Source organism: Solanum verrucosum, unplaced genomic scaffold (assembly GCF_900185275.1).
Source record: "Solanum verrucosum unplaced genomic scaffold, falcon-dt-bn FXZP01000108.1, whole genome shotgun sequence".
NCBI classification, from domain to species: Eukaryota; Viridiplantae; Streptophyta; class Magnoliopsida; order Solanales; family Solanaceae; genus Solanum; species Solanum verrucosum.
Genome location: NW_026020274.1, coordinates 3,118,546 through 3,134,397, shown reverse-complemented (window position 1 = coordinate 3,134,397; position 15,852 = coordinate 3,118,546). Strand labels below are relative to the sequence as shown.

At 34.8% G+C, this 15,852-nt stretch overlaps 2 protein-coding genes across 5 annotated transcripts in view; both read left to right on the top strand.

Moving 5' to 3' along the window:
- Positions 1–15,852, top strand: part of LOC125833865 (pathogen-related protein-like) — a 95,838-nt gene that overhangs the window by 37,134 nt on the left and 42,852 nt on the right. The gene's annotated exons all lie outside the window — the stretch shown is intronic.
- Positions 5,384–14,737, top strand: LOC125834160 (uncharacterized). Of its 4 annotated transcripts, none has more exons than XR_007443327.1 (9): positions 5,384–5,672; positions 5,761–5,826; positions 11,752–11,832; positions 11,959–12,012; positions 12,096–12,164; positions 12,999–13,105; positions 13,774–13,856; positions 13,942–14,007; positions 14,118–14,737. XR_007443327.1 is itself a non-coding variant. In XM_049513356.1 (9 exons), the coding sequence occupies exons 1-9, from the start codon at positions 5,433–5,435 to the stop codon at positions 14,158–14,160; spliced, it is 765 nt and encodes a 254-aa protein (XP_049369313.1). In that variant the 5' UTR covers positions 5,384–5,432; the 3' UTR covers positions 14,161–14,737. The 4 variants fall into 4 exon arrangements, 3 of the variants coding, with proteins under 3 accessions (XP_049369313.1, XP_049369314.1, XP_049369315.1); XM_049513356.1 differs by having other exon boundaries at positions 13,043–13,105; XM_049513357.1 differs by having other exon boundaries at positions 13,043–13,105; positions 13,942–14,030.

Here is a 15,852-nt window from a genome sequence, read left to right as displayed (position 1 = left end):
ATGAGGTTACCATATCCTTACATCTGTTCCAACGAGGATAGTTGAGAGAAGTTGAAGAAGGAGCTTTGCAACCTCCATCAATAAAGCCTAACTTATTCTTGGCTCAAAAAGCAATTAGTATGGATCGGACCTTTTCCAACCAGCATAACCTCTACCCTCAAATTTGAAATTCACAAATGACATTCTAGAAGAATCTAAAGGGTGAAGGTAGAAAGGGTTGTTGGGATCCATAGAAGAGGATCCAGCCCCATGAAGTGATGGAGCAACACCAGTGTTGTCTATAGAAGAAGAATCTTCTTGCTCTGATACCATAAAGAAAGACAAAAAAAATTCTTAAACTATAAAATAATTGAAAGATGAAATTGGAAAATTTTCTGATGATCTTATTGCCTTCACTGCTCCTCTATTTATACAAGTCTAGGATTACAAAGGATAAAAGAAAAAGAACATTTTCCTATACAAGTGTCTAAAGGCTACTGCTTAGGAAAATAACAACCTAACGTAATTGTACTATTTCTAATCCTATCTATACAGCTGTAAGGGAATTTAATCAGATGGCCAAGATATTTCTAGCACATTGTTCTCTTAACTCACACATGTACAAATAATTTAGTTTTGGAGGCAAATTATTTGTGCCATTTTGAATTGTTTCTGTCATCTCCTTCACTCATTCAGGTGACATAATTTTATGAGAAACACCATTTTCAACAGAACACAACACAAGAATAGACAAGAAAGTAAATGAATGCATGCATTGATGATTTTGTTAATAACATTTGAATCCAGCGTTAAGTAGAAAACAAATGTCCTTTAACATAAAGGTCAACTCTTTTTATATGGGTCAATTTTCACAATTTAATGTCCAAGAATCATTCTCTCTTAATTTACATTAAATGACATTAATTGTAAATGAGTAAATTCTAGCATTGTCTTCGAAAACTATCTGTCTTAGGTATAAGTTTGGAGTTATGCCCTCAGACATAAGTTCTATGACATAAGTTATGTCTTAGGTATAAGTTGAGTGAAATAAGTTTTGTTCCTCCTCTTGTCTTCCCGTCCTTGTAAGGACTCTGGAATCTAAAGCAGTCTTGCAGAAGTGGTAATCCCTAAAGTAAGACTCTTCGGCATCGCAGTCATTTGAATGCAAGAGAAATTAAGTTCAAGATACAAGTTTAGTGACCCAAATTATGCCTCAAGACATAAGTTTAGTGACACAAATTATTCCACGAGGCATAGTTTAAAGGAAAAACTACAGAATATGGTAAACATCCCTGTATATTCAAGAAAAATAGCTACGTTTTATTTTTTCATGATATATGGATATAACTACACAATAAATAGCAAAGTTAATTATATACGAATAAATATCTTTTTATATAAATATTAAATAGGAAAGTTATTATTGAATGCCTAATTAATTATGGCAGACACATTTTACGTGATCTTTTCCCAATGTTTACCATCATCAACTTTTTCTCTTTCATCAATATTCATGTATCATATATTTTCTGATTTTTGTCCCCAAATTTATTCAAATTCAAGATTCTTTTACATCATTCTAGGAGCGATTTTTGTGATTTGTATCCATCAGGTATCTTCTAATTGCATCTTTATCTCGTTATTATGAATATTATATATCTACACATCTATATTTTCATCTATTTTCATAGGATTTTGATTCAAAAATTTGTTTATCCATTTCAATGGCTAAAATTGCTACAAGTAGGGTTACAAGAAGTATACATTTATTTGACAAATTTTTGGATGAACTACCTTCTTTTGATTTGTGTATTACTCCACAATAAGCCAAAATTTCAGGCTCTGTTGTTGCAATGGAGAACAAAAGAAGAAAAAAGAAGGTTAATGACCCTATACGCTTAAATCTGCTTGAAGAATCGAACATGCAAAATTAGTAAAGAGGAAAGATGATTCAGAACCTTTAGAAGTGAAAACTAATCTTGAAAAAGGGAGAAAAGTCAACAATCTTGATTCAAGTGGATGTGAAAAAAGAGCAGTCGAGCAGGAACAAGAGTAAAATGAGATTGAGGTTTGTATATATGCTTTATTTTTTTAGTTTAATGTCATTTACCTATATACCTCAAACACATGTATTGTGTGACATTGTTATTATGGATTGTCCTCTTATATTGAAATTGTTAAACAGATTGATTTCACATGTATATAGTTGTTAAAAAATGAGTACAAGAAGAACATGAACAAAAAAGATATTGAGGGTTCTCTAATTGTTACTTTTGTATATAGTAGAATACTTATATACATTGACATTTGTATTATTATATAAGCACAAGTTGAAATGTTGATCTATTGAATACCCGAATACATAAGTACTCTATCAAATTTAAAAAGTTGATTAGGTAATTCAAGTATAGTTGGATACATTAATATTATAATTTTATAATAAAATGCTTGAGTTAACACAAAACCTCAAGTATTACAGGAAAAAAATTGATCGAAAAATGATTGACGTTTGTTGGCATTTTCAAATTTTTATATAGAAGAATTCTTATACAGTTTGATACCCACAAATTGTATCTTGTTTCTCGTTTGTCTAATGTATCCATCATTTTGTTTAACTACAGTGTTGAAATGTATCCATCTTTATGTACATAGATACTTATATTGTTATATAAGCTCAAGTTGAAATGTTGATTTACGAATACAGTTATATCTGGATACATAAGTTCTCTATCCAATATAAAAACTTGATTAGGGAATGCAAGTATAGTTGAATACACTAAAATTGCATTTCTATAATAAAATTCGTGAGTTAACACCAAACCTTAAGTATTACCGAAAAAAATTGACCTGAATACTTATACAGTTTGATACCCACACCTTGTTTATATATCTAGTTTAATTTGTCCAACATATTCATTTTTGTGTTTAACAGCAGTGTATTCACTGTATTCTATATTGGTGTATTCATTTTTGTTTAACAACTAGTGTATTCATTTTTCAAATTTTCGCGATCTTATCCTAAATTTATATACTTACATTGTTTGATATATTGATACATTAAGTTTTAATAAATGAATATATTAATACTTTGAGTTTTATATGCTAACTGTACACTAATACATTTTTCATTTGTAGGATATTGATTTATCACAACATATCAATGTGGTTCTCTATTACTTGCGTAAAAAAAGCAAGTACAACGTTAACAACTTATACAAATAGACAATTGTTGATTGTTTGTTCAAGACAAAGATTACTAACATTTATGTCGCGTAAGTTAACGTTGAAAATAAAATTTGTGTTGCAAACATTGAAAACGACATACGTGAATACATAAATGGTTACAGATTGTTGGTTGTTATTCCATGGAATACAGTCGACAACGTGCTCATACCAGTTAATGTGAAGCAGATGAACCATTGGGTATTGATTGTTCTGTCATTAGTTGAACGACACATTCATGTATATGACTCATACAGAGAGCAGCGGGATATGATTCTTTTGTTATGGATAAAATTCAAAAGCTTACTCATGGCTTATGTCGATGTATTTGTCCATGCATTATGACGATAACATGGACGATACGCAAGATCTGAACATTTCATTCGATGTGACATACGTGTAAGATATACCTTAGCAACGATATGGTACAATGTATGTTAACAAAATTTTGTCATCATTCTATAAATTGATATAGCTCTACGAAATCAATTATTTAACAAATTATATATATGTGTACAGGCATTTGCGGAGTACTTGAAGGATGAAGAAGGCATTTCTGTTGAAATCGTTGATGCTTACTTACTTCATATTAAATACAGTGCACTCTTTGGGAATATGCTGCAAAGAAAATTGAAGATTGAGCTGTTAGCGATAATAAGGCATTGCCTAAGTTGAACATGATGCCATGCTCAGAAATGGACAGTAGTGAAATTGTCATGATCAACTAGTAGCCTATTTAAGTTTTTTATTTTAAGATGTTTCGAAACTACTATTTTGTTTTGGATATTATGTCTAGTCGTTTTTGTCTTAAAGTATTTTAATTAATCAAAAAGTGAATTTCTTTCTGGGCAATTAAGAATCGTTGACAGGTTCATTTTTGTATGCATATTCTTTGTATCTTATTTAACTATATTTATGTATATTAGTATTTAACTATATTTTTGTATGCATATTCGTGGTATCTTATTTAACTATATTTATTTATATTAGTATTTAACTATATTTTTGTATGCATATCCGTTGTATCTTATTTAACTATATTTATGTATATTAGTATTGCTAAATAGTAATTGCTCAAACGGTTTAGTCTTGTTTAGTCATTTTATCAAGAAATATCGGTAACATAACTTTATTCAGGATGAACTTATAATAGAATTTACTGTGGTTCCTAAATATCACATTGGTTATAACATGTTCATGTTTAAAGTTAAATCGAATAAAAAAACAGTTGCACGCAAATAAAATCACTTTTATTTAATTATTATATATTTACTTACTCAAAAGGTATATTCTAAATATATGGGTATGCATTCCTGTGTATTTTTAGTTAAATGTATTTTAGTTTTTACATTCATTGATTTTTTAGTTGACGTTTTTTCTAAGTTTTATTCAGTATTATGACATATCAATACCACATCTTTATTGACAACAAGAGAATAGAGTATGATGTATCACAATTTTTATTAAATTGATAAGAATATGATCGGATATGTCTTTAAATTAAATAAGCAATTATTATTTCAAAAGTTAATAATGGGAAGTTGCTCATTGTATGGATGTAAATAAGGACAGTGATTTATATTTAGAGTCAATTCCTTATTTAGTTTATTGTACTTAAAGATGTATTAGTGTATAAATAGAAAAATAAAAAATGTATACAAAATACAGCGAAAAAAAGATATAAAATGTAGTCATTTATTGTAGGGCAAATCACAGAAATCACATACTTTTAAGGTAAAATTACAATCTATCCCTTAAAAGTTTATAATTACAGAAATTCCTCAAACGGATACAATAATATAAGTGCTGATACATTAATATGATGCGCGAGATACATTAATTGTTAAGTAAGATACATTACATTTTATACATGATACACTAATCTGATGCGCGATACACAATAATATAAGCATTGATACATTAATCTGATGCGCGAGATACACTAATCTGATGCGCGAAAATGGGGATTTTGGAGATTTGTAAAACTTATAAGGGATAATGGTAATAAGTAAACTAAAAGGTGAATTTCTGTAATTTTTCCTTTATTGTAATTAACATACTTGTAGCTATTGAACTTCAATAACTCTATAAATATAGTCATTTTTGTAAGTTGCTCTAGTTTAAATCCGAGGCCCAAATAAAGTGAACTGGCCCAAAAGAATTTGAGCAACCAATATTGTACCTCTGGATAACGGTTTCTATCAAACTTCGTGTGAAGCAGAGAGTTTCCGATGGTGGTTATCCCAACGGTCACCGGATTATCAACCGGCGCACGCTTACTATCGGTGCCGCGCACGATAGCCACAGCTGCTAGAGCTTCGCCTTCTTCTCTTCCCTCGCTCTGTTACTTGAAGAAGAGCTATTACTCTCCGCAACGCCGGAGTGTTCTGCCGGCAAGGAAGCTTGTGATACGAGCTGCAAGAACAGAGTCCAAAGGCGTCTCTCTTGGTTTCAGAGCTCCCAATTTTGAGGTCTTCCTTTTACTTTCTTAAGTAATGTTTGAAAACGAAGAATTTTGTTAGTAGTAATTTGAGATTTTTAATGGGAGAAATGTTTCAGCTTACGGAGCCGCTCACTGGTAAAGTTTGGAACCTTGATGATTTTGAAGCATATCCTGCATTGCTGGTAAATAGAACAATACTATTTTCTTTACTACTCCCGTTTACCCACCTTAGGTGGATTAATTTGATTTTACTGATAACATTTTGAATTTCTGAAGTGATATTTGACCTCAATCTTCCATGTTCAAGATGTTAGGATCGGGAACCGACTAGTACGGAATGTTGCTTAAGAGAGTTATAATGACAATAATAAAGACAATGCAAGTTGATCATAACGGTATGTAAAGCAAATAAAGTTTACAAATTTAACATTGTGATCTTTATTGTCATTATAACACTCCTTGGCTAAATTCCACACTAACCTGGTTCCCGATCCTAATTAAATCCAAAAGTATGGTTGAATGCAATTACTCATGTTTAGAATGGTTGGCATACATGAGTAATGAGTATTTTTTGTTTACAGAAATGGGAAGGATGTGTTGGATTTTGAATTTTGAATTTAATTTTGTAAGTGAGAGAATTTCTTTTTGAAACGTAAAGGGCAATTTTATTCACAAAGCTGCAGCACCAAGGAGGTGCTGTGTGTGTTCAAAGGAATTTGCTATACTTAAAAAATTCCTTATGTATGTATGTATGTATGGAATGAGTTCAAGAAATCTGGCTATATCCATGTAGTCACAAAGCAAAACTTGCACCAAAATTTTCAAGCTTTGCATGCATCTGAAGTTATCAATAGTAAATACGTTTTCCCTTCAAAACACCAGTCATTTCGTTCTATCCATATTATTCAAAGTATACAAAGAGGAACAGTCTTCTAGAGTTTTTTCTGCTTTCTCCTTAGCTTCTGCACTGCCAACTAGGCACAACTTGTGTCAGGTTCCCTTGGTGTACCTAATTCATACAATACATACTCAAAAATACCCACCATATCAGCCAAATGTATTTATAGTGTAGTAAAATGTATCCAACTGATTCTGCGTCTTCCTTTAAGGAAAAAGGAAGGTGCATGCTACGTATAAGTCAGATTGTCCATCCAATGCATGCCACTGTAGTTGAGGATTTCGTTCTCAAGATCATCTTCCGTTGCCAATCTACAGTCTCTCCTTGTCCCTTCTCACAATAAGTAGTGACAACCTGACTTCACATAGTATTTTCCATCCTTCTTCACTGTCCATACGAGAGAAACTTTTTGAGCTTCATCCGAGTTAACTCCTAGTATCCCCAATAATGAGCCTCCAGGTTTTCGTGTGGGATATATGTGCTACACATTTATTTATTTTTTTGATGACAAGGGAAACCCGCAGCCGCTACCCTTTGGGTGCGCGCATAGGGTAAAACCCCCGCTCCTATGCAATAGCTCTCAAACCACATAGGAGAGGTAACCCGCACTAGGCAAGCTTGGTGCGACGAGCTCGACCTAGAAGGCAAACCTCTTGCTTTCGCTGGCAAAGGGTTTCGAACTTGAGACCTCCAACATGGAAGTCCCAAGCTCAAACCATTGGGCCACCCGAAGGGTTACGTGCTACACATTTTTTGATGGATACTTCACTAACTTTGGTGTGATGAATTTATTGGGGGTTCTTAAATTACTACAACAACAACAACATACCCAATGTAGTCCCATGACTGGGTCTGGGGAGGATAGAGTGTACACAGACCTTACCCCTACTTTGGGATGTAGATCTGTTTCTGATAGACCCTTAGCCCAAGAAAAAACATATCATTGCAAGTCAGAAAAGGAAATAATGGAAGTGAAGAAACCATGTCAAGATACTATAGAAAACAGAATAGAGTCATCTGTAAAAAGGACATGAAACAACGTTCAGAAAAAAAAAAAGGACATGAAACAACATAACAAAATTGAAGGGCAAGAAACTATAGGAGAAATACTATGATTACTAGTATAGAAGGATAAGCGAGAAAACACTCAACTACCCACTAAATTTCTACCCTAATTCGTATCCTCTACAACATTCTATCTAAGGTTATGTTCTCGGTAAGTTGCAACTGTTTCATGTCCTGTGTAATCACCTCTCTTCAATACTTCTTCAGTCTACCTCTACCTCTCCTGTTCTACCCTAATTCGTATCCTCTACAACATTCTATCTAAGGTTATGTTCTCGGTAAGTTGCAACTGTTTCATGTCCTGTGTAATCACCTCTCTTCAATACTTCTTCAGTCTACCTCTACCTCTCCTGAAGCAATCTATAACCAACCTCTCACATCTCCGTAATAAGCATCCACTTCATCTCCTCTTTACATGTATGAATCATTTCAGTCTCGCTTCTCACATCTTGTCCTTGATCGTGGTCACTCCCACCTTGTCCCAGATATGTTCATTTCTAATTCTATCTCTCCTAGTATGCCCACACATCCACCACAACATCCTTATTTCCGCAATTTTCATCTTCTAAAAGTGAGAGGTCTTGACTAGCCAACACTCCGCCCATACAACATAGTTGGTCTAACCACTTTGTAGAATTTACATTTAAGTTTTCGTGGCACTAATACGCCCAAATTACACTTCACTTAAGAAGTATAAGCGATCGTTGTCAAATAAAGAACCGTTAGGGTCGATCCCACGAGGAATATGGTCTAGACTTAGGCCAATTTACTGTTGATTGTAATTTTAGTCAGATTTTCTCCGTAAAAAGGGGGGTTTTGTAACATAAAAAGATTAATTGATTGATTTGAATAACAAGTAACCAAGTAAACATGATTCGCAGTTTTGTAAGATCAATATAAGATGAAACTAGGGTATATGATGTGTTCCCCACCAGTTCTTAACGCAGTAAAACCTATAACAGTAACCCTTATCTAATATTTGACATGCAGAGTCGGTAAGTTAGGTATCTCCTAAGTGATTGGTCATCCAAGTAGGGAATTTCACCACGCAACTTGGTTGGTCTACGGGCTTTACTAACCCTTATCCTTGACCCTAGATTAGCCCTCACATCTTTAGGTTAGGCTATTAGATAGCAGATTATCAACGCTAAATCTCCGTTGTTTAATCTCTTTTCCCATTCATTACTTCCTTGGTCGGGCAAGTTGGAATAAGGCGAGTTCTAATGTTGCGCACCGTTAAAAAACATTCAAAACGAAGAGATCAACAATACATGCATAAACACTATTCAAGGATTACTTAACTATTAGGTCTACTTTGTTAATTACTCATGGTTCCCACAACCTTAGTTGTGGATTTAGCTACTCATGCTTGTGTCATCACAATTCATAATATGTTTGATAAAATAAATTATGAACTTACAATTAGAGTAGATGAAGTCCGGAATCTTGAATTGACGAACAAAAAGCAATACTATAAACCAATAGTTCAAGAATTAAATGTACAAAACGTTTGCAAGTTAATTCTCAAAGCCAAAAGTAAAAGTATCATATTGTCTGACAACCCAAATACAAAAATTACAACTAATACGTATAGACATCAAATCCTAAATAAAGTAGGAAAAGAAAATCTAGAAAAATCGGTTTAGGCAGTCATTCCTATGGTTCATTCACGACTCATAGGAAGTCCTACGGTTCATAGGAACCATCCGTCAAACAACAACTTTAACTTCTCTTCTGAAGTTTTCTAGGTTTATGTTCTACGACCTGTAGAACTTAGCATGAACCGTCCTGTCATGTCGTCAACCAAGTATTGGAGCTTAACTCCTCTGAACTTTTCCACGACTCAATTGTACGGCTCGTAGAAGTTACTACAACTCGTCATCAGCTTCCGTCATTTTACACTTAGCCCTAATATGTTCTGCTTCATTCTACGGTACAATCTTACAGCTCGTAGCAAGGTCTACGGCTCGTAGGATGACTCGTCAAACACCAAACTGCTGTTTCTTCAACTCTTCTTATCCCCACTGCTCCAAAACCTATTTCCCTGCAAAATATAATCAAAAGACCATCAAATCTACTATCAAATGCTTAAGACACACGCAAAACTCCAAGTTTAAAGCATTAAAAGTACCGTAAATCCGCGGTACATCAGGCACCTTCTTATTACACATGACTCTGGACGCGATCCTCTATTTCATTTATCCTACACTAATACAATGTGTGACATCCTCGTCAATCTCCCTATTTTCTTGGATAATAAACCAAAGATACTTTGAAATTTTTCCTCATTTAGATGACCTGTGTATCAAGGATCACTTCTATGCTAGCTTCATGCGTCATGTCATTGAACTACACTCTAAGGGCTCGTTTGGTGTGAGGGATAATACCAAATAGTCCCGGGATTAAATTATAGTACTGCTTATTTTGTTGTTTGGTTGACAAGTTCGGGATAACTTATCCCGGGATTAATAATTAGTACCGGGATAAGTTATCCCTCTCCTTGGGTGGTATAGTAATCCCGAGATAACTTATCCCGGGATAAAATAGGTAAATGACAAAAATGTCTCTTTCAACCCTTTTGTTATATCACTTTTTACATTAATGAAGGGCATTTTTGTAAACAAATAAATTGTTCTTAAAATTTATTATTTTGAATACAACAAACCAAACACTCAATAAAAAATAATCCCAACACAACTTATCCCATCATAACTAATCCCAACATAACTTATCCCATCATAACTCATTTTCAAACCAAACGACCCCTAAGTATTTAGTCTTGGTCTTGCTCAACCTGAATCTTTTAGACTCCAGGGTCTTTCTCCAAACCTCCAGCTTAGGGTTAACTCCACCACAGGTTTTGTCAATTAGAACTATGTCATCCATAAATAACATACACCATAACACCTCACCTTGGATGTATCGCGTTATTACACACCAAGTCAAATAATAACAAGCTGAAAACTGATCCCTGGAAAAAACCTGTCACACCTGGGAAGTGCTCCAAGTCTCCACCCACTGTCCTTACCTGGGTCTTGACTCCATCATATATGTCCTTGATTTCCCTAGTGTACGCAACAGGTAGGCTAACAACTCCATACAACCTCTCTAGGAACTTTGTCATAGGTTTTTTCTAGATCGATGAACACTATGTGGATGTTCTTCTTGCTCTCCCTATACCGCTCCACTAACCTCCTCACAAGACGAATGCCTTTTGTTGTTGAATGTCCCAGCATGAATCTGAACTAGTTTTCTAAAATAGACACCCCTCTTCTCACCCTCTTCTCCACTACCCTCTTCCAAGCTTTCATAATTGCTTAGCAACTTGATATCCCTATAGTTGTTGCAATTTTGAATAGTCACTCTTGTTCTTGTACTACAGAATCATTGTACTCCACTTCCATTCTTCGGGCATTTTCATCATCTTGAAAGCAACATTAAACAGTCTAGTCAGCCAATCCATTCCTGTCCTACCTGCATTCTTCCAAAATTTCACTGGGATCTCGTCTAGCTTCCAAAGTTCCACCTGGATCTCGTTTGTCCCAGTTTCTCTTCCCCTGTGCATCCTATGAATAACACTCTTAACCTCCTCAACCTTTATACACCAACTATTCCCAAAATCATAACTCTTCTCTGTGTGCTCCAAATCCCCCAACTCAATGCCTATCCCCCCTCTTTGTTCAAGAATCTATGAAAGTATGACTGACTTCTCCGTATAATGAGTGCCTCCTCCACCAGAATTTTGTTGTCCTTGTCCTTGATGCACTTCACTTGATCTAGGTCACGAGACCTCCTCTCTCTCGCCTTGGCTAGTCTGTACAACTTCTTATCCCCGCCTTTGCCTTTTAGTTCTACATACAACTTACAAGCATTCAAAAGCTTGTATTATTAAGGGGGGAGTTTGTTTCTTGATCTTTGTCCAGAGGCAGATGTACAGTTCTGGCTATGGGTTCGTCCGAACCCAATAGCTTTGACCTAAACCCTGTGTTTGTCTTATGCCTGCACAATGTTTAACTAAAAATTAGAAACTTTATTATGTTGAGCCAAAAGTTGAAAAAAGAACTAAAGAATCATGGATTTTCTGTCCCTCTTCTTTATTAACGTGTGTTTACTGTGATTCATCTCTGATTATTTTAATTTGTAGGTTATGTTCATCTGCAACCATTGTCCATTTGTCATACATTTGAAGAAGGATATTGTTAAACTCTCAAATTTCTACATGAAGGTAAGTAGAAAGCTGATTTCATTTTCCTTCTTTTCTGATTTCACGCATTACATGCTCTCTCTGCTTGCTGTCAGCTCAGTTGTTGAAAAGAACAGAATAACATCAAGAAGTTCATCTTTGCTGCAGAAAGGGCTTGCTGTGGTAGCAATATCTTCAAACTCTGTAGTTACACATCCACAGGTTGAGATACTTTATAACTTATGATCTCTTGATTTTGTGAGACTATTATGTGATTTTGTTGTGAGTTTCTCTATTTTTCACAGGATGGACCTGAATTCATGGCTGAAGATGCTAAGTTCTTCAAATATCCTTTCCCTTATCTTTATGATGAGGTTTGCTTTTATACCGAGTTCTTGATGATAGTTTTCAATTAAATTGCTTGTGTTTTATTACTCCGATATGCTCTTGCACTATGTTGTCACCTGTGGTATCTTTTCTGGTGGATTTTTCCATTTGTGATGCTGTTTTCTCTTAGCTTAGTCTTTGTATATATCACATTCACTTTCTTCCCATTTACTTTTTCATTTTCTATTGAAATTTTTGGTTGCACAAGAGTCTGGCTAGACTCAGATGTTCACCAGTCCACTATTAACCCTTATTTCTCCCCTATATCTTTCTACAAGATTGGTCCAGTTCCATTGAGAAAATGGACTAATCTAGCTTACTTTCATACTGTTTTTACCTCCTCTGCCAAATTGCTTTTAACTACACATTCCTGAAGTTTAGTTAGGTCAACCGTGACAAGAACAGGATGCTAATAAGTCAATGAATAAGGTAAAAAGTAATCATACCCAAAGGCGAATCCAGGGATTGATTTTGATGGTTTCAGCTTCTAGGTTCTTAACATTGAATCCTTGCACATATAAATTTTAGTGATTTTCTTACATATATATTCTGTGCTCCATGTGAAAATGTTAGATTCAGTTAAACCAAGTAGTTGTATGCTACATGCGCCTTTTCCTCTTCCTCCTTGAGGCTGCAATTATGTAAACTATGCCGTAGAAGTACAATTGTGGAGTTGTTATGGTTGGTAAAAAATCTTCCAAATTGCATTTTATTTTGTAATCATGAACTGTTGTACAAAGATGAGGTGTTCAATACACTACATGACATGTATGCAGTAGTTATATTGTCTGTTTCTTATGTTTTTATTTGAAATATTATAGAATCTGTTTCGTATCGAACTTCTTCAGCTTCGTTTTTCTTGTAGTCACAAGAAGTGGCAAGAGATTTTGGGGCTGTGTGTACACCAGAATTTTTCCTATTCAAAAAGGTAATACTACATGAGTTATATCTGAAAGCTTCAAGGTCAGCACTCAACATGACACACTGCGCCCCTGCTTTGCGATTTGCATGCTTTTCTGCCCCTTGTTTCTTTCCCTACATTATACGTTATCCACCTTATGGATGTAATTACCCCCTTGTTTGCTATCTGTTCAGCCACAATTTGTCGCTGTGTATCTCAGTTCTTACTGGGAGTGATTTGGGTTCCTCTTATTTCTTTCATCCCAAGTTAATACTCCCTCCGTCCCTTTTTAGTTGTCCACTTTAGAAATGGCACACAGATTAAGGCAACAATGATTAGCACAGTGAAGTTACAATTTTACCCTTATGACAACTTTTCACTTCAAAATTACAACCACTTATTTGAATTCAAGTGAAATAAATTGGAGGGAAACAACATACACTTTTACAATTTTCAAGAAGTGTAAATAAGGGTATAATAGGAAAAAATTTGTTGTCCTTTCTTGATTTGTCAAAATGGACAACTAAATAGGGACAACTAAAAAAGGAAATATGGACAAGTAAATAGGGACGGAGGGAGTAATACTTAACATATTCTCGAAGCCTCTATAAAAATATTCTCAAAAGAGTTGTAAGCAATCTTGCTTTTTATTATTGTGGAATTATTTACAGATTTGATATTTCATCTTATGTCAGGATGGCAGAAGGCCCTTTGAGCTAGTGTATCATGGACAATTTGATGATTCAAGGCCAAGTAACAATGTGCCTGTCACGGGAAGGTTAATTACATTGTCTGCTCAATTTTCCCTCAAGAATCGATTGTATTGTGAATTCCTAATGTAGTTGTTATGATACATCCTATAGGGACTTAAGTCTAGCGATAGATTGTGTACTTAGTGGCCAGCCAGTTTCATCAACTCAAAAACCCAGGTATTCTTATTTCCATTTGAAAAGTATTTCTGGTTTTCTTCCTTGAAAAGCCTTAATGGAAATGGGTGGGTAAAGTTGTGCACTAAATTTATTTTTGTACTTTCTACTAGCATTGGTTGCAGTATAAAATGGAATCCAGGGGGGAAGCAGTAAGCATCATCTCTCAGCTGTCTATGAGTTTTTTCCAGCCACACATGTAAGTGCATCAGATTATCCACGTAGCGGCTGATGACTGTTGGAGTACTGGCACATTTGCGTTATTTTTGCTATGCCTCTTCTAGCATTGTGAATTGAGCTTTGATCTCAAAGCTATAATTAGAAGAACTAAGATTCTTTGATATGCCAATCACCACACTTCATGTATATGTTACTTATGTTGTATTTCCTTGCAAAACCCAGGGTTTTACATTGTATGTGCTGTCCTTACTTATGCAAGGGTTGAACTACTAATTTTGTAAGATTTAATGCTGGATCGTGGAATATGTTCCGAAAGGAGCCAAAAATAAAAGAAATTGTTGCCAAATGGAGCAATATGCTACCACACACTTGTAGCCGATTGCAAAAGTATGAGCCAATTACTAATTTTGGTTCTCTTTGATATTGGAAATTGACTTCTGTTCCTCCTAGAGATTTGTAAATACATTGTAATTTCATTCCTTCACACTTAACACTTTCTTAGCTTGTAATTCTCTAGTTTTTCTGGTAATCAAAGTAGATTCTTCTTTCTGCACGCCTTTTGCCTTTATCGTTTGTGCATATATGTCTGTGCCTACCCCCGCTGTACACTTGTCTGGGGGCTTGTGTAAAGCAAGCTCTCTTAGAGTGACTACTCTTCTGTGTAACTTTTCTTTTCTTCTTTTCGTTGTTGAAGCCAAGTGTATAGTCAACTTTCCTTCAACTTTTAACACGATATGAAGGGACACTTGATTGTTAGCTATCTGTCATGGAAACTCGACAGAGACCACAAAAGTCACACGGAATTCCATGTTATGTCATGTGACTAAATACTCGTTTTATACCCACTTATGTGCTATGTTTACTTCGGATATTCAAACGAGTGAGTATGAAAAAGTTATGATATATGTAAACGGTCACTTCCATTGCAGGAGTTACTTGTCCATCAAATTCGCCCTTACTTTTTTCTTCTGTGGGTTAACCAAACACCAATTATTGTTGAAACCTTATTTCACAAAAATTCTTACCAGGTTTGCTTATACCTTCTGTACTTACCACTGATAGAGGAAGGGCTTACCTCAGACCCTTCTCCACTTAAGATTGCTCTTAAATTGAACATGACACCCGTCACCCATCACCCGTCACTATACATAGGTAATAGCATGTCCCAATGCTATCTTCCTCGAAGTTACTGCTCAATATGATCTTGTTTTTTGGGATGACTTATCTTATTGTTGTTCAATCTGTATTGTGGGACGTTTATCTTTTTGCACTAACTTTTACATCTAAAACACATGGCTTTTAGTGATCAATATAGATCCTTGTATCTGCGTTCTTTTGTCCTTTACTCTTTGAGCACATGTCGGTTGTGTGACTTGTGTCTATCTTGCCTTGTATGTGTCTGTCTAGAGAATGAATGCCAAGTTGGATCAAGCACCCTCCCACTTTTACTATGATAAGATGGATAACAATGCTAGGATAGATGATTCATTGATTATATATAAAGAAACCAATATATAGCTTTAATACTTTTTTTATCACAAGTCATGTTTAAAGCAGATTTTCTATAAAGTTATGGTTTATATCATCCAAATGTACATTCTACGCTGATGCAGCAGTATCATGGATAAAACATAAACCTAAATGTTTCTTTAGTACTTATGGTGCTGA

Excerpts from the sequence above, each read along its gene's own strand:
- LOC125834160 (XM_049513356.1), top strand. The coding sequence starts at position 5,433 with ATGGTGGTTATCCCAACGGTCACCGGATTATCAACCGGCGCACGCTTA. Across the intron at positions 13,106-13,773 it reads AATTTTTCCTATTCAAAAAG|GATGGCAGAAGGCCCTTTGA; the intron begins GTAATACTACAT and ends ATCTTATGTCAG. Across the intron at positions 13,857-13,941 it reads AATGTGCCTGTCACGGGAAG|GGACTTAAGTCTAGCGATAG; the intron begins GTTAATTACATT and ends TACATCCTATAG.